Source organism: Mirounga leonina, unplaced genomic scaffold (assembly GCF_011800145.1).
Source record: "Mirounga leonina isolate KUSES-001 unplaced genomic scaffold, KU_Mleo_1.0 Mir_173, whole genome shotgun sequence".
Taxonomy (NCBI): domain Eukaryota; kingdom Metazoa; phylum Chordata; class Mammalia; order Carnivora; family Phocidae; genus Mirounga; species Mirounga leonina.
Genome location: NW_023270447.1, coordinates 18,402,717 through 18,427,626, shown reverse-complemented (window position 1 = coordinate 18,427,626; position 24,910 = coordinate 18,402,717). Strand labels below are relative to the sequence as shown.

The 24,910-nt window shown below is 37.1% G+C and overlaps 1 protein-coding gene and 1 long non-coding RNA gene across 4 annotated transcripts in view; one reads left to right on the top strand and one right to left on the bottom strand.

Annotated features, from left to right (window-relative positions):
- CDC7 (cell division cycle 7) overlaps positions 1-23,927 on the top strand; it is a 32,831-nt gene extending 8,904 nt beyond the window's left edge. Inside the window, exons 3-12 of one of the 3 annotated variants that reach the window (XM_035018051.1) lie at positions 7,995-8,078; positions 9,791-9,926; positions 13,432-13,525; positions 13,608-13,750; positions 14,713-14,965; positions 15,580-15,675; positions 16,459-16,637; positions 17,457-17,539; positions 19,752-19,901; positions 22,172-23,927. In XM_035018051.1, coding sequence (XP_034873942.1) covers positions 7,995-8,078; positions 9,791-9,926; positions 13,432-13,525; positions 13,608-13,750; positions 14,713-14,965; positions 15,580-15,675; positions 16,459-16,637; positions 17,457-17,539; positions 19,752-19,901; positions 22,172-22,566 — 1,613 coding nt within the window. In that variant the 3' untranslated portion in view covers positions 22,567-23,927. The remainder of the gene's footprint in view (positions 1-7,994; positions 8,079-9,790; positions 9,927-13,431; positions 13,526-13,607; positions 13,751-14,712; positions 14,966-15,579; positions 15,676-16,458; positions 16,638-17,456; positions 17,540-19,751; positions 19,902-22,171) is intronic. The other 2 variants (XM_035018052.1, XM_035018053.1) reach the window with 2 other exon arrangements.
- LOC118019154 overlaps positions 1-24,910 on the bottom strand; it is a 93,732-nt gene that overhangs the window by 6,812 nt on the left and 62,010 nt on the right. The window contains exons 6-10 of the long non-coding RNA XR_004681587.1: positions 21,594-21,656; positions 20,958-21,012; positions 20,535-20,762; positions 14,698-14,919; positions 11,664-11,830 (exon numbers count right to left, since the gene is read on the bottom strand). This is a non-coding gene — a long non-coding RNA (uncharacterized LOC118019154). The remainder of the gene's footprint in view (positions 1-11,663; positions 11,831-14,697; positions 14,920-20,534; positions 20,763-20,957; positions 21,013-21,593; positions 21,657-24,910) is intronic.

Here is a 24,910-nt window from a genome sequence, read left to right as displayed (position 1 = left end):
GCTCACCATAGCACATACCCTCCCCAATGTCTTATCACCCAGCCACCCCATCCCTCCCACCCCCCACCACTCCAGCAACCCTCAGTTTGTTTCCTGAGATTAAGAATTCCTCATATCAGTGAGGTCCTATGATACATGTCTTTCTCTGATTGACTTATTTCGCTCAGCATAATACCCTCCAGTTCCATCCATGTCGTTGCAAATGGCAAGATTTCATTCCTTTTGATGGCTGCATAATATTCTGTTGTATATATATACCAAATCTTCTTTTTCCATTCATCTGTCAATGGACATCTTGGCTCTTTCCATAGTTTGGCTATTGTGGACGTTGCTGCTATCAACATTGGGGTGCACGTACCCCTTTGGATCCCTACATTTGTATCTTTGGGGTAAATACCTGGTAGTGCAATTGCTGGATCGTATGGTAGCTCTATTTTCAACTTTTTGAGGAACCTCCATACTGTTTCCAGAATGGCTGCACCAGCTTGCATTCCCACCAACAGTGTAGGAGGGTTCCCCTTTCTCCGCATCCTCGCCAACATCTGTCGTTTCCTGACTTGTTAATTTTAGCCATTCTGACTGGTGTGAGGTGGTAGCTCATTGAGGTTTTGATTTGGATTTCCCTGCTGCCGAGTGATGTTGAGCACTTTTTCATGTGTCTGTTGGCCATTTGGATGTCTTCTTTGGAAAAATGTCTGTTCATGTCTTCTGCCCATTTCTTGATTGGATCATTTGTTCTTTGGGTGTTGAGTTTGTAAATTCTTTATAGATTTTGGATACTAGCCCTTTATCTGATAGGTCATTTGTAAATATCTTCTCCCATTCTTTCGATTGTCTTTTGGTTTTGTTCACTGTTTCTTCTGCTGTGCAAAAGCTTTTTATCTTGATGAAGTCCCAGTAGTTCATTTTTGCCCTTGCTTCCCTTGCGTTTGGTGATGTTTCTAGGAAAAAGGTGCTGTGGCTAAGGTCGAAGAGGTTGCTGCCTGTGTTCTCCTCAAGGATTTTGATGGACTCCTGTCTCACATTTAGGTCTTTCAACCATTTGAGTCTATTTTTGTGTGTGGTGTAAGGAAGTGGTCCAGTTTCATTCTTCTGCATGTAGCTGTCCAATTTTCCCAACACCATTTGTTGAAGAGACTTTTTTCCATTGGACATTCTTTCCTGCTTTGTCGAAGATTAGTTGACCATAGAGTTGAGGGTCCATTTCTGGGCTCTCTATTCTGTTCCATTGATCTATGTGTCTGTTTTTGTGCCAGAACCATACTGTCTTGATGATGACAGCTTTGTAATAGAGCTTGAAGTCCGGAATTGTGATGCCACCAGCTTTGCTTTTCTTTTTCAACATTCCTCTGGCTTTTCGGGGTCTTTTCTGGTTCCATACAAATTTTAGGATTATTTGTTCCAGCTCTGTGGAAAATGTTGATGGTATTTTGATAGGGATTGCATTGAATGTGTAGATTGCTCTAGGTAGCCATTGACATCTTCACAACATTTGTTCTTCCGATCCATGAGCATGGCACATTTTTTCCATTTCTTTGTGTCTTCCTCAATTTCTTTCATGAGTATTCTATAGTTTTCTGAGTACAGATTCTTTGCCTATTTGGTTAGATTTATTCCTAGGTATCTTATGGTTTTGGGTGTAATTATAAATGGGATCGACTCCTTACTTTCTCTTTCTTCTGTCTTGTTGGTGGTGTATAGGAATGCCACTGATTTCTGTGCATTGATTTTATATCCTGCCACTTGACTGAATTGCTGTATGAGTTCTAGCCGTTTTGGGGTGGAGTCTTTTGGGTTTTCCACATAAAGTACCATATCATCTGCAAAGAGTGAGAGTTTGACTTCTTCTTTGCCGATTCGGATGCCTTTTATTTCTTTTTGTTGTCTGATTGCTGTGGCTAGGACTTCTAATACTGTGTTGAATAGCAGTGGTGATAGTGGACATCCGTGCCATGTTCCTGACCTTAGGGGAAAAGCTCTCAGTTTTTCCCCATTGAGAATGATATTCGTTGCGGGTTTATCATAGATGGCTTTTATGATATTGAGATATGTACCCTCTATGCCTATACTCTGAAGAGTTTTGATCAAGAGAGGATGCTGTACTTTGTCAAATGCTTTTTTCTGCATCTATTGAGAGGATCATATGGTTCTTGTTCTTTCTTTTATTAATGTATCACATTGATTGATTTGCAGATGTTGAACTAAACTTGCAGCCCAGGCATAAATCCCACTTAGTTGTGATGAATAATCCTTTTAATGTACTGTTGGATCCTATTGGCTAGTATTTTGGTGAGAATTTTTGCATCCATGTTCATCAAGGATATTGGTCTGTAATTCTCGTTTTTGATGGGGTCTTTGGTTTGGGGATCAAGGTAATGCTGGCCTCATAAAATGAGTTTGGAAGTTTTCCTTCCATTTCTATTTTTTGGAACAGTTTCAGAAGAATAGGTATTAATTCTTCTTTAAATGTTTGGTAGAATTCCCCTGGGAAGCCATCTGGCCCTGGGCTCTTGTTTGTTGGGAGATTTTTGATGACTGCTTCAATTTCCTTAGTGGTTATAGGTCTGTTCAGGTTTTCTGTTTCTTCCTGGTTCAGTTTTGGTAGTTGATACATCTCTAGGAATGCATCCATTTCTTCCGGATTATCTGATTTACTGGCATATAGTTGCTCCTAATATGTTCTTATAATTGTTTGTGTTTATTTGGTGTTGGTTGTGATCTCTCCTCTTTCATTCATGATTTTATTTATTTGGGTCATTTCTCTTTTCTTTTTGATAAGTCTGGCCAGGGGTTTATCAATCTTATTCATTCTTTCCAAGAACCAGCTCCTAGTTTCATTGATCTGTTCTACTGTTCTTTTGGTTTCTGTTTCATTGATTTCTGCTCTGATCTTTATTATTTCTCTTCTTCTGCTGGGTTTAGGCTTTATCTGCTGTTGTTTCTCCAGCTCCTATAGGTGTAGGGTTAGGTTGTGTATTTGGTTGTGTATGTGAAACCTTTCTTGTTCCTTGAGAAAGGCTTGTATTGCTCTATACTTTCCTCTTAGGACCACCTTTGCTGCATCCCAAAGATTTTGAACAGTTGTGTTTTCATTTTCATTTGTTTCCATGAATTTTTTAAATTCTTCTTTAATTTCCTGGTTGACCCATTCTTTCTTTAGTAGGATGCTCTTTAGCCTCCATGTATTTGAGTTCTTTCCGTCTTTCCTCTTGTGATTGAGTTCTAGTTTCAAAGCATTGTGGCCTGAAAATATGCAGGGAATGATCCCAATCTTTTGGTACCGGTTGAGACCTGATTTGTGACCTAGGATGTGATCTATTCTGGAGAATGTTCCATGGGCACTAGAGAAGAATGTGTATTCTGTTGCTTTGGGATGGAATGTTCTGAATGTATCTGTGAGGTCCATTTGGTCCAGTGTGTCATTTAAAGTCTTTATTTCTGATCTTTTGCTTAGATGATCTGTCCATTTCAGTGAGGGGGTGTTAAAGTCCCCCACTATTATTGTATTGTTGTCGATGTATTTCTTTGCTTTTGTTATTAATTGGCTTATATAATTGGCTGCTCCCATGTTAGGGGCATAGATATTTACAATTGTTAGATCTTGTTGGGTAGACCCTTTAATTATGATATAGTGTCCTTCCTCATCTCTTATTATAGTCTTTGGTTTAAAATCTAATTTGTCTGATATAAGGATTACCACCCCAGCTTTCCTTTGGTGTCCATAAGCATGGTAAATGGTTTTCCACCCCCTTCACTCTCAATCTGGGGGTGTCTGTGGGTCTAAAATGAGTCTCTTGCAGACAGCATATCAATGGGTCTTGTTTTTTTATCCAATCTGATAGCCTGTGTCTTTTGATTGGGGCATTTAGCCCATTTACATTCAGGGTTTACTATTGAAAGATATGAATTTAGTGCCATTGTATTGCCTGTAAGGTGACTGTTACTGTATATTGTCTGTGTTCCTTTCTGGTGTATGTTACTTTTAGGCTCTCTCTGCTTAGAGGATCCCTTTCAATATTTCTTGTAGGGCTGGTTTCGTGTTTCCAAATTCCTTTTGTTTTCGTTTGTCCTGGAAGCTTTTTATCTTTCCTTCTATTTTCTTTTCTTTTTTATTTTTTAAGATTTTATTTATTTATTTTACAGAGAGAGAGACAGTGAGAGAGGGAACACAGCAGGGGGAGTGGGAGAGGGAGAAGCAGGCCTCCTGCCGAGCAGGGAGCCCAATGCGGGGCTCGATCCCAGGACCCTGGGATCATGACCCGAGCCAAAGGCAGATGCTTAACAACTGAGCCACCCAGGTGCCCCTCTCCTTCTATTTTCAATGGAGGCCTAGCTGGATATAGTATTCTTGGCTGCATATTTTTCTCATTTAGTGCTCTGAATATATCATGCCAGTCCTTTCTGGCCTGCCAGGTCTCTGTGGATAGGTCTGTTGCCAATCTAATGTTTCTACCATTGTAGGTTACAGATCTCTTCTCCTGAGGTGCTTTCAGGATTTTCTCTTTGTCTCTGAGACTCGTAAGTTTTCTATTAGATGTCGGGGTGTTGACCTATTTTTATTGATTTTGAGGGGGGTTCTCTGTGCCTCCTGGATTCTGATGCCTGTTTCCTTCCCCAAATTAGGGAAGTTCTCTGCTATAATTTGCTCCAGTATACCTTCTGCCCCTCTCTCTTTCTTCTTCTTCTGGGATCCCAATTACTCTAATATTGTTTTGTCTCATGGTATCACTTATCTCTCGAATTCTGCCTTCGTGATCCAGTAGTTGTTTATCTCTCTTTTTCTCAGCTTCTTTATTTTCCATCATTTGGTCTTCTATATCGCTAATTCTCTCTTCTGCCTCATTTATCCTAGCAGTTAGAACCTCCATTTTGGATTGCACCTCATTAATAGCCTTTTTGATTTTGACTTGGTTAGATTTTAGTTCTTTTATTTCTCCAGAAAGCATTTCTCTAATATCTTCCATGCTTTTTTCAAGCCCAGCTAGTATCTTTAAAATCATCATTCTGAACTCTAGTTCTGACATCTTACTCATGTCCGTATTGATTAGGTCCCTGGCAGTTGGTACTGCCTCTTGTTCTTTTTGTTGAGGTGATTTTTTCCGTCTTGTCATTTTGTCCAGAGGAGAATAGATGAATGAGAGAACAAAATGCTAACAGGTAACAACGTCCCCAGAAAAATATACACTAAACAAATCAGAAGAGAGCTGAAACCGGGGGAAGAGAAAGAGAAAGAAAGAAAAGAGAAAAAGAAAAAGATAAAAACAAACAACAAAAACAACAAAAAAACAGTATGATCAAATATGATCAGGCTGGTGCATAGATCAGTGCCACACACCAGATTTTGGGCATATTTTGGTCTGTTAGAAGAAAGTGACTCCCAAAATTTTAAAGAAAGAAAAACTTATATATGTACAAAAATAAGGGTTAATACGATGAAGGGATGGAATATGACTGTAAAGATGAAAATTATAAAAGATTTTATAAAAGGAATTGATAAGAAGTTGGTTGAGGGCGCCTGGGTGGTTCAGTTGGTTAAGCGACTGCCTTCAGTTCAGGTCATGATCCTGGAGTCACTGGATCGAGTCCCGCATCGGGTTCCCTGCTCAGCAAGGAGCCTGCTTCTCCCTCTCACCCTCCCCCCTCTCATGTGCTCTCTCTCTCTCTCTCATTCTCTCTGTCTCAAATAAATAAAATCTTAAAAAAAAAAAAGTTGGTTGAAAAAAGAGGATTTAAAAAAAAAAGAATGTGATCAGGCAGGAGACTAGAACAAAGCCATACACTAGAGATTTAGGGTATATTTTGGTCTGTTAGAAGAAACTATCCCCAAGTTTTAAAGAGAGAACAACTTATGTATATATATATATACCAAAAATAAGGTTAACTACTATGAAGGGATAGAATACGACTCTAAAAATGAAAAATAGGGGTGCCTGGGTGGCTCAGTCATTAAGTGTCTGCCTTTGGCTCAGGTCATGATCCCGGGGTCCTGGGATTGCGCCCCACATCGGGCTCCCTGCTCTGCAGGAAGCCTGCTTCTCCCTCTCTCGCTGTGTGTCTCTCTGTCAAAAAAGAAATAAAATCTTAAAAAATATGTATATATATTAAAAATGAAAAATAAAAAGGGATTGATAAGATGTTGATTGAAAAAGGGAAAAAGAAAAATTCAAAAAAGAAAAAGAAAAAGTAAAAAAAAAAAAAAATTTAACTTTGAAAGACTAAAGAATCATGGGGGAAAAAGCCATGAATTTTATGTGCAGTATTCCCCTAGCGCTGGAGTTCTGCTGTTCTTATTGATCGGTAAAGTTGGTCTTGGCTGGCTGTTCTTGCTGATCTTCTGGGGGAGGGGCCTGTTGCCGTGGTTCCCAAATGTCTTTGCCGGAGGCAGAATTTCCCCGCCCTTGCTGGGTCCGGGCTAGGTAATCTGCTCGGGTTTGCTCTCTGTAGCTTTTGTTTCCTGCAAGCCTTCCGTACAGCTTTGGAGGATGAGAGTGAAATGCGGCCTCCCAATCTCTGCCCTGGGGGAGCTGAGAACTTGGGGCTCTACTCCTCCATGAGCCCCAGAGAAAACCAGTCAATCACTCCCGTCTCCCCCGTCTCCGGCCGCACTCCATGCTCACCTTGCCTGTGACCAAGCGTTTCTGTCTCTGGCACCTGACCCAGTATGGAGTCTCCAAACCCAGCAGATCCCTGCAGTGTGCTCGCACGCTGCTCCTCCCCGGGGGAGGAAGGGGAGTTTCCCCAGATCTGCCGCTTGTTGGGTCCCTGATGGAAGAGCAGTGGCCCGACTGTGCCACAGATCTCGGTTTATGGCAACCCCGAGCTGAGAGCCCCCTCCTCGGCTCCGTCTCTGCCCCCGGCTTCCCTGCTCCGATCCCTGGGAACTCTGCCACACTTAGGCACCCCTGGTCTTTCTGTGACCCCGAGGGTCCTGAGACCCCACTGTCCCAGCAAGGGTTCCACCCCCTGCTTAGCCACTGGAGTGACATCCCCCAGCAGAGCAGATTTCTAGAAGTTCTGATTTTGTGCACCGCTACTCTATCACTTGCCAGAAGCAGCCAACGGAGGCCCCCTCCCCCGCTGTCTATCCTCCTGAATATCGCCTCAGATTCACTTCTCCGCAGGACCTACCTTCCAGAAAGTGGTCGCTTTTCTGTTCAGAGAGTTGCTGCTATTCTTTTCTTAGATCTCCTGTTGAGTTCGTAGGTGCTCAGAATGGTTTGATCCCTATCTAGCTGAATTCCCTGGGACCAGACATAATTTAGGTCTCCTACTCCTCTGCCATCTTGCTCCTCCCTCCCAAAATCCAATGACTCTTAATAAGTATGTAGTTTTCTTTTATATCCAGTAGTTTATCACAACAGGTATTATTGCCTCTCCTTATTTTAACCACGTGTATTTTTGCAAAGAGCTTATATTTATTTAAAAGTAGCAATTTATCGTATTTGCTCTCAAGGATAGAGGATACTATTGATAATTGGGACAATTCTTTAAAAATATTTCTAACATTCCTGAGAGCTTTGGTAGACTTTTCTCTTGGAGGTACACTGTGAATATTCAATATATAAAACTTTCCCAAGCCTGTAAGATTTTGTGTCTTTGGGGGAAAGAAATAGTTTTAAAGAAGATTGCATTATGTCCTTGTCATGCCATCTAGTGATCACAGGACAAATTGTTAGTTTTTTAATTTAGCTTCTTTATTGTGTTGTACTCTATGCAGTGACAATGTATCTGCTAGTATGTAATTCCAGAATAATACCAGTTTGGTGTGTGTGATTCTGGGACTTACCAGTTTTATCTGTTTGTTCAAGAGGTGTGTGTGTTACAGCAATTTAATGGGATTTTAAGTATTTTTATTATGATTTTGAGATTTAGCATAGCAGTTTTTAAATTTGTAATTTACTCTTGTTTTAGAATTTATTTCGAGTTGATTTTAACTTTTAAAGTATAAAATATACTCTCATTAATTATAACTATAAATTCTTCCTCCTTGATAGGTGTTAAAAAAGATATTGAGAAGCTTTATGAAGCTGTACCACAGCTTGGTAATCTGTTTAAGATTAAGGACAAAATTGGAGAAGGTAACTTAGAGATATACTTTATTTATAAGTTTCTTTTCCTTACATTTTCCTTTGTATAATCTTGATTTTCATTACTATTTCCTATTGAAAAGTATATCCTTTCTAAAATATTAAGACCATGGTCATATTACTAATTATGACATCAGGTTTTCATTTTCCCCTGGAAAGAGTGAAAGAATAAGTATTTACAGTAAAATGAATAGTCCTATTTTAATCTTTATGCTGTTATACCATTAAAAGTATTGATATACTAATATATCATTAATAATAATTAAAAATGAGAAATTATAAATTCATATGGAGGAATTTGATCAAAGGAAGTCAGCTCCTTTTCCTTTCTCCATTATAGTTAGGTAGAACTGTACATTGAAACATGTATGAAACCTAAAGTGGCAAAATAGATGAAAATAAAGTGGTACGATGTTTATAAAATAGTATTGGGGTGGCTCAGTTGGTTAAGTGTCCGACTCTTGGTTTTGGCTCAGGTCACGATCTCAGGGTCGAAGGATTGAGCCCTGCATCGGGCTCCACACTCAGTGGGGAGTCTGCTTGAGATTCTCTCTTTTCCTCCCCCCCCAATAAATAAATTTTTAAAAAAAGAATGGTGTTAACATAAATGTCATTGAGAGTGGCAATCTTGTCGACTGAATGAAGGGTAAATTTATCAATTGTGAAGTGAATGAGAAGGTAAAAGATAATAGAAGTTTTTGGTGGCTATATTGGGAAATGCCTAAATAGTTAAAAACAAAAAACCTTCCACTTACTTCATAGTTTGCTTTTGACAACGAAAAGCGTCAGACAAGAAAAGGCTGGGTCATTGGGGGCAAAAGAATTAGAAGATGAGATGATTTGGGATGTAAGAAGTAGATCTTTCCATCTTTTCCTTACCTTGTTTTTTTAGAAATTTTTTTAAAAGATTTTATTTCAGACAGAAAGAGCATGAGCAGGGCGGAGGGGGAGAGGGAGAAGAAACTGCGCTGAACAGGGTGCGGGACTGAATCCCAGTGTGTTCTGACTTAGTGCTCAGAACTCTGTTCTGGAATCCACTGGTGTCCTCCTAACAAATTGATAGCTATTCTTGGAGGGGGGAAGGAGGAGGAGGGTGTTCTATGGCTAAATAAGTTGGAAAATGTAGTAGGTATAGCTCCCTTTTGGTTATTCGTGATATACTTAAAACACATTAAACCTCTGGAAAATTTTGTAGTAGAGAAATTTATCAATTTGTTTTAACTCAGTATTTCTCACATTTAACTGGCCACTAACTCTTTTATGTTTTCTGTTTAGTTTAATGCTGAATTTAAAAGCCTAGGTGTTTTTGTAGGTTTTTTTCCCTGAAGACTATTAACATTTCTGCTTCTAACAGACCTGTATCCACGTCGTAAGAAAGTAATTTCAAATGACAGTATTATAGAAAAATAGTTATTAGAATGGATTGTGACCATGGAAAAATTTTATTTTAACCCAGGCAAATAGATTTGCTGTAGAGCTTTGGTAAATTAATATACCCTGTAAAGAACTGAGAACAGTTAAGAATTTATTAAAAATTGAAAGTTGTATTTATGAATGTTACTCTTCGTGTTTAGTATCATTAAATATATTAATGATTAGGATAATTTTATGGATTCCATACAGTTTTTAGGATCTATTTTAGCATCGTTTCATTGACATTTTTAAAAACCAAATATTGAAAAATCTAATAAATTGTTTTACAGGCACTTTTAGCTCTGTTTATTTGGCCACAGCACAGTTACAAGTAGGACCTGAAGAGAAAATTGCTCTAAAACATTTAATTCCAACAAGTCATCCTATAAGAATTGCAGCTGAACTTCAGTGCCTAACAGTGGCTGGGTAGGTAATTTAAAGATATTTTAATTGAACTGGCTGTGTATAATTTTTAAGATTTTTTAAGGGATATCTAACAGGGATGATGAGGTTATCCATGAATTAAACATTTTTCAGTCAGGTGTTTGCAGTTTGGTAGCGTTTTTCCTCTAACGTTGGGATGGTTAATTAAATTTATATTTTTAGAGTGGATTACCCTTGAGGCTTAGCTTGACTTCCTGTTCTCTTACCGCTTTTTCTAATCTTCCTGCTAAATCCTAAACCATGATCTAGATATTTTTTAAAATGTGGGGAATTCATATTTCATATCTCCTCAGCTATTGACAGCCTCATTTCATACTTTAATTTTGAACAACAGAAACATCTGCCATGTCTTTCTTATTGGTCTCTCTCTTCTAGGTCATTCCTGTCAGCCAAGGTACATGATCTGGTATCTCTTATGCCCCTGTATTGCCATCCCTCTTCCAGCTGCTCCGTCAAGTCTTTGCTGCCCTTCCCAGCCAGACTTCCCAAAAATGATCTACATAAACTGTTTTCACTTTCACACCCTACCTTCACTACTCACAGTGTCTGCTGTCCTCTGTGCTAAACCGAAGCTGCTTTAGATAGAGTCATCCATGACTTCCGTTTTGCCAGTTTTCTTTTTCTGTTCATACGAACATAAGCAGTGTTTAACATCATTGATTTGAACCATTTTTTTTTTTGAAGATTTTATTTATTTGACAGAGAGAGAGACACAGTGAGAGAGGGAACACAGCAGGAGGAGAGGGAGAAGGAGGCTTCCCGCCGAGCAGGGAGCCCAATGTGGGGCTCGATCCCAGGACCCTGGGACCATGACCTGAGCTGAAGGCAGACGCTTAACGACTGAGCCACCCAGGCGCCCTAGAACCATTGTCTTTTGACTTCTGTACTGCCACACACTCCTTGTTTTCTTCCTGCTTTATTTGGCTTTTCATTTTCAGTATCCTTTGGCCAGTTCTTCCTCTTCTACCTGACGTCTAAATGTTGGAGTGCCTGATCTTGGGCTTTCTTGCTCCGGACTCTTCTGTAGGTAGTATGTATTTCCATGTGGCTTTCAGTGTATGGTAAGGATTCCCATAAGTATGTGTCTTGCCTCAGACCTCTTACCTGCAGATTTGTATATACCCACCTGCTGATTTGACATACCCACTTGAGCACCTAATAAATATCTCAAACATATTCTGTAAACTAAATTTTAATACTCCTTTGCCTGCCCAAAAACCCCTATTGCAACAGCCTATTTTATCTGCTCATTTGGGCATCAATCATCAGGTCTTGGCCATTTTACCTCCAAAATATATCAAAATCCATCCATGTTTTTCTGTCTTCTCAACCACTACCTCAGACCGAGCCTAGATTGCTAAACTAGGCTGCTGCTTCTCTTTCCTGCTGAAACCCATCGTTAACAAAATAGCCAGAGTGATTTTTAAAGTATAAAAATTTGTGTGTGTGTGTGTATATATATATATATATATATAAATAATGTAAATTGTATACTGTTAGTTCCATCCCTTAAAATCCTTCAGTGGTTTTCCAGTGTCCTTTGAAAAAAAAAAAAAAAATCCAGCCTTATCAATACCACGCTCAATGCCACTCTTCCCATCTCCCTCTCTCTGTGCTCTAGTTTCTTTAGTTCCTCAAATTTGTCTCAAGCTTTCTCATCTTAGTGTCACTACCCATACTGTTCCCCAGTAAGACCTCTCCCAGTCTTTGCATACTGACCTCTCTTCTTTCTGATCTGAGCAAGAGTGGCACCACTTCAAAGATGTCTTCTGAGGGGCACCCAGGTGGCTCAGTTAAGCATCTGACTCTTGATTTCACCTCAGGTCTTGATCTCAGGGTCCTGAGTTTAGGCCTCGAGTTGGAGTCCACTCCAGGCCTGGAGCCTACTTAAAAACAAAAAACAAAGATGTCTTCTGAATTAAATTAGATTCACTTATTTGTTATTTTCACAGCACCTTTTGATCTCTTTCAAAACCCTTATAATCTGTCATGTGTTATTTTATTATCTGTTATTGCTCATTAGATAATAAACTCCATGAGGGCAGAAATCATGTTAATTTTAATTCACCTTCCCTTTCCTAATATCTAACATAATGTCTGCCACATACCTGTGCCCACTAAATATTTATTGGATGAATGGACAAGCCTATTTCTTTGTTTCACCCCTCTGTTTATGAGAGCAGACAAGAGGATGAGATGGCCTCTCTAAGGCAGAATTACATATGTTCTAATCACTTGAATAAAATTGTTATTTTTTCCATATTTTAAATATTTTCTCTACCATTTTTCCTTTCTGAGTACTTCAAAAAAGTACATGCTAAAAAAAAAAAAATCTTTATCTGATCTTGCTTCCTTTCTAGCTCCCACACTGGTTTTTCTTCTTTGCCAGATATTTCAGGGAAATTGAGTGTTCTGCTTCCATTGTATCCTGTTTGGCCTCTTCCTTTCCACTTAAATTGCTTTCTGAAAAATCACCAGTTAATTCCTCTTTGCCAAACTAAAAGACCTCCCTCAGTCCTTATTCTCATGACCTTCATATTGATTACTACCTTCCTTTAAAACTCCTCATCTGGGTGACATCCCTTTCTGGGCTTTCTGCCTCTTCTTCCTTATTTTGCCCTCCAACTTGAGACTTTTCCAAGACTCAGGTTTTCTCTCAAATCATTTTCAGAGCTTTAGGTATCACTTCTTAAGTACTGTCACTGACCTCTCCTCACATAAGATATAATTTTGTATCTAGAAATTTTTATCAAAATGTCTTGTTTTTCAATGCTTCTTTTCCTGATTTCTCCACAGATTTTGTTGGTATCCATGTTGTTTTACTAATTGGGCTCAAAACCATGGAAGTCAGCTTTACCCTGTTTTCCTCATCTTTTATGATGCAATATAGCATAGCAATTTAGAGCACAGATCTAGAGCAGACTATCCAGATTCAAATCCTGTCTCCATGACTTACTAGTTTAGTGTCTTTGGGAACATTCCTGAACTTCTCTGTGCCTCAATTTCCTTATCTGTACAAAAGGGGGAGGAAATAATGGCATTGTCCTGATAGAGCTGTTGTGAGGATTCAGTGAATTAGTTAATAAATGTAAAGTGCTTACTTAAATCAAAGCTTGACATAGTGAATGCTCAATAAATGTTAGCTATTATTTTTTAATTAACTTATTTATTATTACCATTTTATTGGCTACTAAGACTTGTTAATTCATTCTTGTTATTCATGTTGTGCTTCTCATTCTGTCATTTCCCCAATTTAAAACTATAATTATCTCATGTTTGAATTATTATAGTAACCTCATAACTGGTGATTTCTTTTTTAAACTTTATCGTGTACAAGTTAAACATGTATACTATCCTACAAGTTGGTTTTAAGTAGTTTTCTAGCATTATTTATGCATTGCTAAAATTTCATTTTTAAAGAAACTGAGCACAAAATTTCAATTCATTTGACCTTTCTTCTAAAGTTCATTATGCATTTTTCCACTAGGGGGCAAGACAATGTCATGGGAGTTAAATACTGCTTTAGGAAAAATGATCATGTGGTTATTGCTATGCCATATCTGGAGCATGAGTCCTTTTTGGTAGGTTTTAATACTTGAATTTTTATTGGCTAAATATTTAATTGAAAACAATTCTATGACCTTATTCATAACTTTATTTTAGGACATTTTGAATTCTCTTTCCTTTCAAGAAGTACGGGAATATATGTTTAATCTGTTCAAAGCTTTGAAACGCATTCATCAGTTTGGTATTGTTCACCGTGATGTTAAACCCAGCAATTTTTTATATAATAGGCGCCTGAAAAAGTAAGTATGAACAGTTACCAGAAAATAACTACACTTGAAAGAATTTGTGCTATGGGGTTCATCTCGGAGATACAGAACATACTGCAACAGCCATGCACAGATTTTTTTTTCTTTCAAATTTTCATTGTGGTTGGGGAATGAAAATACAGTGAAAGAAGAGATAAAATTGTATTGGTAAAGCAGTGTACATCATTAGATATACCATGGTTCAGTGGAAATAGCACTTAGCTAAAAGAAACTTCGAAAAAGTCTAGGCCTTTTTGACCTTCACATTGCTCTTATCTCTGGGCTTCATTTTTCTTTTCTAGTAAAGGAGAGGATTGCCCACATGATAGCCAATTTCCTGTTTCAACACTAAAGTTGTGTTTTTATGTATATTTATATTGTATATGTTTATATGTGTGTGTGTGTTTTATACGGATAGAGACATTGTAAGCTGAAAACCTAACTTTAATACTGTTCAGTATACAATCGGTCACACTGAGGATGGTAGGGAGTATAGAATTATAACTTCTTTTCTTGAATTTTATACTTCTGGCTTGTCTCTTTAATTTTCTTTAATTAAATCAAATTTTAAACACATGATTTTAAATTTTTTAAGCTTGTTTAATTAAAAATTATCTACTATGATGCCATCTCTGCCATTGTAAGAGAACAAAGGATTGGGCTTCTATCCTGCAGTCCTTGTCTGCCTTGTTAGCACAGGCCATTGGAGAAAGGGCAGAAAGATTTTTGTGTGTGTATGGGATGTATCATTTCTTAATTTTCAAGCCTAGTTAGCTACTAAATCATTACCTTGTCTATAAACTCATTTTTCTTGTCTTTTTTCAAGAATGTTATAAATTCTTAATTGATCCCGTAAAGAATTAACTTTTTATATGAATATGACTTGAGCGTATTATGATGTTATTGAGCTTTAGTTGTTACAAAGAAGTAAAAATGCTTACTTTTGTCTGTCCTAGGTACGCATTGGTAGACTTTGGTTTGGCCCAAGGAACCCATGATACGAAAATAGAGCTTCTCAAATTTGTCCAGTCTGAAGCTCAGCAGGAAAGCTGTTCACAAAATAAATCCCATGTAATCACAGGAAACAAGATTTCATTGAGTGGCCCAGCAGCACCTAAGGAGTTGGATCAGCAGTCCACCATGAAAACTTCTGTTAAAAGGCCCTACACAAATGCACAAAGTCAGATTAAACAAGGAAAAGATGGAAAGGTTCTATCTCTTTTATTTCTTAAATACTAATAAGGTTTTAGAAATGTACTTCCTCATCCAACAGAGGGAGATATAATACTAGGATAATACTTGCAATTAAAAAATTATTTTTACATTTGTTACACATCAAATGGATTAAATTCCACTAAGATTTATAATGGATTGTTTTACCATTTCAAAACTGAAATTACTTGGTAGAGTTACAATGTCTCTGTCATTACGTTATGTAACAAATATGGAAAATAACAAATTTTCCCTGCATGTTCTAAAGTTCAGATTAATTATCCTTTTTAAAAGAAAACAGTTATAGGAGAAAAATTCTGAAGTGTCTATCTCCATTTTAGCTGCACAGCAAAAATGTAACATCCATGCAGGTGGTTTTTAAATTCTTTAGTTATATATTATTTGTGGATTATGATTAACATTATATGGGTGTTAAGAGTTCTGTCTAGACTATTCTCTCCTTTCACAGAAGTGTTTTGGTGCCTGAAAATGACTTGGATGCAGCTGTTTTTGTTTCATGTCACTTAACTCTTTCAAAACTGGCAGAGTACGGCTGGCAGAAAGTGTTACAGATATAATCCTTATTTTCCTTGTTTTTGTTGGTATTGTAGGAGGGATCTGTAGGCCTTTCTGTCCAGCGCTCTGTTTTTGGAGAAAGAAATTTCAATATACACAGCTCCATTTCACATGAGAGCCCTGCAGTGAAAGTAAGTAATGTAGCTTAATAGTGCAATCATGAGTCAGTCGTACAGTGAAGAGAATTTAGGGATTGGTAGATTAGTATTTATTATCACTAAGTTTTTAAAAGTAGAGTTTTGCTGTGGCAGACGGTATTAACTGCTTTGAGCATCTTGTCAACACTTTTATTTTCTCCAGTTTTTTTTCCCTGAACTTTTCTGGTGGAATTTTTCATCATTTTTGGTTAGCTGACTGTTGTTGCTCTTTTCTAAAGGAACATTTAGAACATTAAGGCCTTTTCTCTCATTGGCTAGAATGTGAGCTCCTAATAACTAACACATTTCTGACACACAGGTGATAGTGTAAAGATGTTTGTCAAGTTTACGAAATTGTAATCAATGTTAAATGGTTTTAAATTGACTTACGATATCCTGTAACAGCTAGATAGCATGAGCAACAAATTAAAACTCTGATTTTAGCCAATGTAATTGTGCAGTTTACAGTTCTGAAATGGAGTTAGACACTAGAACGTAACTATGTTATACTTTCGTAACATAAATCAGGAAAAGTTCTGATAAAGTGTAAGTCAAGTATTTACCAATTGAGGACTATTTAGTAAATTTAAAAATGTTTATTCAACAGGAAAACCTAAAAAGATCTAAAATACTTTAATAGACAACTGTTTACTTAAAATCCAACAGCACATTCGGCAGTTTTAAAAGTTACGTTTCTACTGTTAACGTTTTGCCATACTAGCATTTGAAGGTATGTTAAATATCATGAAAATAGGAAATATGACTTTTCTTTTACAGCTTATGAAGCAGTCAAAGACTGGGGATGTACTATCTAGAAAGTTAGCAACAAAAAAGAAGGCTATTTCTACAAAAGTTATGAATAGTGGTGTGATGAGGAAAACTGCCAGTTCTTGCCCAGCTAGCCTGACCTGTGACTGTTATGCAACAGATAAAGTTTGCAGTATTTGCCTTTCAAGGTAATGTGTTTTGATGGTGCTATAAAATCACCAGCATGCTGCCAGACAAGATTAGAAATTGCAATGATTTTGGTGGGTAATTGATTTAGTGTGAGGAAAGAAACAACACACGCTGATGTCGGGAGAGGTACCTTGAAGAGCAAATGATAACTATTGTCATGTATTGTTCATTTGACATTTACATGCTCTTTGAAAAACACCTTTGCTCTTATATGCAAATAATTTTGGTGGGGGTAGGGGTAGTTTTTTTGGAACCTTAGAATCACACATTTTGTTTGCTAATTTAATCTTTTCTTTCTTTATTCCCACCTATGTAGAATAACCAGAACCAAAAATAGAGTGTCTCTCTCACTCCCACTTCCTACTCTTAGCCCCATAAATTCCTTTCTTTCAAAAGTTGCATGAGCTTTCATGAACCTCTCCTAACCCAAATATATGAGAATAAGTATATCAGAAACTTTCTGATATCACTCCAAACAGAAATGAATTTTTATACCTCTGAATTCTGTTGTATTCAGTTCTGTTGTATTACATTTTTCTGTTAGGGTCCTTATCATCTACTACCTATTTTTATACCTGGAAGTTACCTTAAAATTTTTCTGGAATATGGCCTGGTTATTTGTGGGGTAGAGGGGGAAGGGACCAGTAGAAACAAAATCTAGGATTTTCATCACACTGGATTATCTTTTGCTTTATAAATAACTTTTATTTATATAGATATCAAGGCAGAATTTACTGTGAAATAGATCAATAAATGTTACTTTTTGGTTTTAAATAAACTTTAACATAACTAGAAAAATCTTATTTCATCATCATAAGGCGGCAACAGGTTGCCCCTAGGGCAGGTACACCGGGATTCAGAGCACCAGAGGTTTTGACAAAGTGCCCCAATCAAACTACAGGTATGTTGCACTACAAATACAGAACTCAATTAGAATTGGTTATCCCAGGTATATTTTATTTTATGATCTTTATGTTTTACTAATATTAGTGTTTTTCTGCTTTTAATAAATTATATAAGTGGTTCTAGCAGTGTGGCAGTCCCATTTTTGAGATCATGCTATTAATGAAAATTTCTACTAGTGTTGCCTTTTTTTTTTTTGTGGTAACAAATTTTTTCCTATAGATTACATCTTGCTTATCTATTTACAAGATGATTTTTGCCAGGAATTTTGTTTTGGAAGAAAAATTGTGTTTAGTAGTCTTTGCTAACTTGAGACTTGGCAGCATTTTATCTGTTTGCCCAGTACCCCAAAAGTCTTGTGATGCGCTTGTGTGATTAAAATTATTTTTTGTTAATGTGAAAATAATACAGTAGCATTCAAGAGTTTTAAAAAAGGAAAAGGTTTATAATCTACAAAAGTTATCATGGAGCCAAAACCCAGGAAAAGTCTTGAGTAAATAAATCCTACCATTCACTTGGATTATGGACTTCAAAGAAATACATTCACCCATTGTGTATATTCTAACTTGCTAATGATACAAAAAAATTAAAGTGCTTACTGTCCAAATAATAATTAATAACCTGCTGAGGATGGTTATAAATCTTTACACAAGGTATTTTAGGGATACCTAACTATTCTTACCTGAAGGGAATATGGAAGGAAATTTACAGAAGAGGGAACCTCTGAGAAGAGATGTAAATTGGAGTGGGTGGTTGGCATTGATAAATGAGCAGAGGATCTCAAGAAACAGAATGGTCTAGTCATATAGGAAACAGTAAGTTTAGTGTTGCTAGAATGTAAGATGGAAGTAAAGGAATGGTGAGAAATAAACCTGATAATAGGTAGACAAGTCAAATCACACATGTTAAACAGCTTGGACTGTATCCTGTAAGTGTTGGAAAGTTATTCAAGGGAAAGACATGGTATTAATTATGTTCTAACTGGATCATTCTGGCAGGTATACAGAGCGGATAGGTTTTGGAGAGTGGTGGCTTACAGTGGTCCAAGTGAGAGATGCTGAAAGCCTGAATGAGGGCATCATTAATAGGAATGAAAAGAAAGGTGAAGGATTGGAAAGGTGGAACTTGATAGATAATTGGATGTGGGATTTGGGTTTGGGATGGTGAAGGAAAAGGCACCCGGGATGTTTATCAGATTTCTAGCTTAGGGGACTTGAATGGGTATCATTCACAAAGGTGGAGAATAAACAACTGGTTTACAAGGAAAGATAAGGTGGATTGGGGCATAATTGGCTTGAGATATTTGTGAGACACAGAAATGTCCAACAGAATAAAAGTCAAGCTCAGGGAAGTCCGGGCTGGAAACATAGTTGAATGCCATCAGTGCAGAAAAGATCATTAAAGCCATGAGGTAGATGGATCCAATCAGGGAGAGTATACAGGGGAAGAAGAGGTTGGAACTCTGGGGAACCTCAGCCTTAAGGCTTGGAGAGAATGTCGAAGGAGGAAGCAGATGTACAGAGGGAACGAAGAAAGGCAGGTGATACAAAAGCCAAGGGAATAGAGAGCAAATAACTTGGGACTTACTAGGAGGTCAACAATTAGGAGAGATGTCCCTAAAAAAAAAATAGTTTCTAAATGTGAGCCTGGGCTGGTCTTAATGTTAATTGCCAGAATTCTAGAGATTAAAGTTTCTATAGCAGAAGTTAGGGTTAGTACCTGGCTGAAGAAAAGCTTCTGATGTTCAGTACTTTTCACTAAAATAAACCACTTTCACTATGGTGGGTAATTCTTGAGGAGCATCCAGATTTTTCCCATACAGCTATTTTTGGATTTCTTTTGATCTTATAAAATACATATCTACTTATTGTTTTCTAATGATGAAATATCCTTTAAACTTACTAACATGTTGCTTAAGAAAGAAGACATTGTATTTTGTATTAAGAATGTTGGACCAGGGTTTCTCAGTCCTGATATCACATTATAGCATCTGAGGAACTTAAAAAAAATACTGATGCCTGAGCCATACTCCAGAACAATTAAGTCAGAATCTCTGAGGGAGTGGGACTGGGCATCAGAATTTTTGTAAGGATCAAGATAATTTGCACAACGAAAGTTGAGAGCTATGGATGTAACATTGATATAAACTGACTACTGGTGATAAAATTACAGATTTGGGATTTTTTTTTAAAGTTTGTTTTCTGTTACAGCAATTGACATGTGGTCTGCAGGTGTCATATTCCTTTCTTTGCTTAGTGGGCGATATCCATTTTATAAAGCAAGTGATGATTTAACTGCTTTGGCTCAAATTATGACAATTCGTGGATCCAGGGAAACTATCCAAGCTGCTAAAACTTTTGGTAAGCAGTTTTATTTTCTAGAACAAAACAAATGCCTTTATTATCTCCTATAAATCAAATTATTATGAAATTCTCTTTACAAATAAACATATTTTGTGTTTGTAAAATTCTCTGATGTTAGGTACAAAATTTCTCTTGCTCTAAAATTAATTGCATTGTGTAAGAAAATAATTTATCACTTTTCTTCTATATAATCATTTAATCTTACCAAGCACAAAGTGCTATTTAAATATTTAAATTAAAATTCAACTTTATAATCTTAAAATAAGGAATAACTCCCTGTAGTTATGGTTTGACTTTATTATATATTTTTAATAGTATGTTTTATTATATATTTATTAAGCATCAGGTGTTCTTGGGCCTGCCTTAAGTGATCTTAGTCTATACTAACAATAAACAGTTAATATGTGTTAGTTGTTAGATTCCTTAGGGTTAGGGTAGCAAGAGGAGAAATGAGCAGAACACCTTTGCTGATGGAGTTATTATTGTAAGCATATATTGGACATGGGAAATCCTCTCCTTAGCTATCCACATTCTTACACTTCCAAGACTGGGATATGCAGTGTACTTCATAGGGCACCTGAGAATTATCTCAGCCTTGTTCTGGCCAATGACTTGAAATCAAATGCTCACCTTGTATTTATTCTCCATGTACAATTATAGTTAATGTTTTCCAAAGTGGGTGCCTATGATTGAGTCAGCATGCTACCACATGATATACAACACCCGTGTGGGACAAAATTTCAGGCAGCCCACTTCAAAAGTAGCTGGGCTGCTTTGTGCCCAGCCCCAGGATCAGTGGGTCTTCCATCAGGGGTCCAGATCAAAATTATCTGAGGAACTTTCTCACCCCACTCCTTCCTGGAAAATAAGATTCAGAAAAATATGATAGGAAGGTCCAGGCTTATTTGAAAAATCAAGTGATTTTGACCAAGAACAACTTCAAAGAACCACTGCAAAAATGATTGCCCCTTACTTAGACACCACTGCTACGGTCTAATCCCATCAGAAAAACTTGGTGGTGGTTGTGAAGAAAGCTTTGTGATAGAGGCTTACCAAAAAGTGTTTCTGCATCAAAGTCAATCCACAACTTGTAGGTTTCTTGCACCTACTATAAGAAAATTTTATCTGAGGTAATACGGTGAAATAGTACACACATACAAAGGGAAAGTGACAATAAATGGAAGGCAAGATTGAGAACTTGGAAATTATATTCTTAGACATTCTTACACATATTCTCAACTGATTGAGAAAACTTTTCATCTGCTGTTGAATAACTTCCTAAGAACTTTATGAACATGAAGTTTATCAGAGAGTGAACACCAAAACATTTTGTTGAAGAGCTTAAATCTCCCCTATCTGTAGTCAAAGAATGAGGATCAACAATGGAAGCACAACATGCGACACAAAAACATTCTAGGGTAAGTGTCAGGATAGCAGGCAAGGGCTTTTAAAGGTTTATCATTGTAATGCTTGTTCTCATATTAGAAAAATAATAATGCCACGTAGTACTTGTCTCAGTTTTATTAGTAGGACTTCTTCAGCTGTTTCAGTCAAATCTTACTGTAACTTTGGGCTGAGTACAGAAGGACTCAAAACTTCAGTAGTCACAGTTCTCCTTTAAGACCCAAAGAAATGACTTGCTTGGGATTAGCAGTGGGAGTACTTTTACTTCTATTATGTATAACTTACCTCACTGTCCTCAACTCATAGAGCTGGCCCCACTGTGGATTGTCATCAAGTACTTGTTGAGTTCTGTCAAAGAAATTCAGAAAAACCTTGAGCTAAAACAAATGCCTGACATGGTCTGTAACAAAATATTTTTTTAAAGATATTTATTTGAGAGAGAGTGGGGGGAGGGGCAGAGGAAGAGAATTTCAAGCAGACTCCGGCTGAACAGGGAACCCCACATGGGGCTCAATCCCAGGACCCTAAGATCATGACCTGAGCTGAAGTCCCATCTTAACCGACCGAGCCACCCAGGTGCTCCCACATTTCTGTTTAATAAGGAAATATAAGGCCAAGATAATACACTACTGCCTGTTTGTGTGATTTCTACTTACTACTATGTAGTACAAAACAGAACTTAAATATGAGCATGTGGTGCTCTGTCTCACACACAGTGTAAATATATCCACAAAGTGCATGGTTGGACTTGCATGATTCTTATGAGAGAGAGATTCTTATGGACTTGCATGATTCTTATGAGAGATTCTTATGATTCTGATATATTCAGATAATATAAAATACATGTATTTTTTCCTTTTTAGGCAAATCAATATTGTGTAGCAAAGAAGTTCCAGCACAAGACTTGAGAAAACTCTGTGAGAAGCTCAGAGGTATCGATTCTAAGACTCCCAAATTAACAAGTGATATACAGGGGCTTGCTTCTCGTGACCCAACTTTTTCAGAGAAGATTGACCATAAAGCTTCTCACCTTATACAAACACCTCAAGCACAGCACTCAGGGAATTCCTTGTATAAAGGGGACAGTAATGGCTGTGGGGGTAGTTTGAATACGGATACTACCAATTTAGAAGGCTGGAATGAGGTACCTGATGAAGCTTACGACCTGCTTGATAAACTTCTAGATCTAAATCCAGCTTCAAGAATAACAGCAGAAGAGGCTTTGTTGCACCCTTTTTTTAAAGATACGAGCTTGTGATTATCGTTCATCATGTAATGTTTGATGTTTTGTGTTACGAGACGGGGTGAAAAAGAGTTCTTTGTAATAGCTGTAACTTCTTGATTGGAGACCAGGGCAAGCAGGATGAATAATTTATTTTAAAATTTTAGTATTTGCTCTTTGGCAGATTCTAAAATATGGATTAAGATTACTTAAAATGCCTGGGATAGTTCTTTGGGCTAACTACGTGATCTTTGAGTTAGATTTACCCAAGTAGAATCAGATCTTTAGCTTCCCTAATTACTTGTCACTGCCATACACAGAAAAAGAAGCTGTTTCAGCCTAGTACATAGGAGTTTCAGGTGTAAGTCTTAAAATTAATGGATGTGATCAGGACTAAATGAGTCAAAAGATGTTACTGGTTTCTTTAAACTGTGAGCTGTGTGTACTTCTGGAAAACTCAACCTGGTGCTGGTGCTCTAACCATTCTGTGGGTAAAGGAGATCATTTCCTCTTCTAGAGACATATATTATACTTCCGAACACAAACAATTAATGAGAAAATGTTGGGGGTAATATCACTTAAAATTGAATTTATCCATTTTTCAAAGTATTTTGTTAAAGCATATTTTGTGTGAATTGCCATGTTTTTCTTAATGGTTTCTCTCTTGATTTTTCCACTTTCTCTTTCCCCACCTAACACATTCTCCTTGGAAATAATATGGTGCTTTCCACAAAGTTTCTGGGTCTTTGTTAAATATTGCCTGTGTTTACAGTTGGGAACTCACTGTACACTGGTTGTTTAAAGGGAAGCTGCAGAGCCAAGGTGAATACGGATAGTCCAAAATGGTTTTCTTTTTCTCGCCGTCCTAGGTGTAATTAGGTAGCTGGCTAAAAGGAAAAATAAATACAACCTTGAGAATATTGTTGGAGATTTTTTTCCTCTGCATAGTGTCATCAGGATCTCTATATCCTGTTATAACTAAATTGGTCCTGCTCAGAGAAGGTTGATTACTAGAGTCTTGGGTGTGTTGGGGAGAGAGAGATAAGTGGGTAAAGTAGAAGAGGATCAGAGATGGAGGCTTACTACATTCCAAAATGACAAATGTCATTGACAATATATCAAACTCTTTCTGTGGCAGATAAGTCTAGGGGTATGGATCTGCTGAGAAGTTTCCCATTTAGTAGGGATAGAGTATAGAAACAGCCTAGGGATATAAAACGTACATTGTTATTTTGTGCATTCAAGTCAGTATGTCCACCTACTCTCTTTGGTAAGTATAGTAGATACAGAAACCACTACCGCTGATGTGCTGTCTTCTCATACTGTAATCTTTAAAAACAACAAAACCTGAATGTTCTTGAATTTGTATGTTTAATAAAGTTATTCTTTTATATTTTTTATGTCTGACTACTCATTTGAAAAATACCCTTTAAAAAAAAAAGTATTGATCACTGGAAATATTTTCCTTCTGGGACTGATGAATGCTCTCTCCAGCAAATAGTAGGCAGTAGATTAACAAAAATTGACCTGGCTCAACTAGTATGTGAAAGATGGAAGCAGATTTTTGTTATAGAAAGGTGCTCATTGACCTCATCTATAGGAAATTTATAAGCAGATAGTAAAGCAGTAAGTCATCTCAGTAATCAGAAGTCTTAGCTAAAAAAAAAAGTTCATGGTGTGATTTCACAATCAAGTTAACATATTCTAAGAAAATTAACAGGAAGAAAAATTTAACTACCAAAAGTACAGGGCAGGAGATGTTCTCAAAGAAAGTTTAATATTCAGGGTTGTTTGAAGTTTTTATTAATATCACAGAAGAGAACTTGGCTGATATGCAAGGGGAGGTGGGAGGTAAAGGGAGCCACTGTGTTAAAAGCCATCCAGTGATGTAAATTAGTTCTCAGGGAATTTCAACCCCACTAGAGCGTTGGGTGCTATATAGACATAAATTAGGCGCTTCCATACGCATATTCAAGGTTTTCAGCCTTCTAAATAATGGCATATATCAGTCTAAAAGATTTTAATTAGTCAAAATAGTCATTTTTAGGGAAGGATGAAGAAGGTAACTAGTTAATGCCATTTCCTATTATTATGGAAGTTCCCAGAATATTCAGCTATTTTTCATTGTCAGCTTTTTAAAATTCTTACTGCTCAGACTCTTGAGATAAAACTGTTAAGGGTGTTTTCATTTAATAAGCCTTAGACATTTAGAACTATTAATATAACAAGCTTCAAGTATTGGTTTTCGAAACAGGCTGCAGCTCTGTAGCATTTTTAATGAAACTTTTCCTTATATGGAGATGATTATGGTTGTCTTAATGACCTAAATAAAATGGCTCAAGAATGATTATTCCAAAGAATGAAACTTTGTTTCAAAATC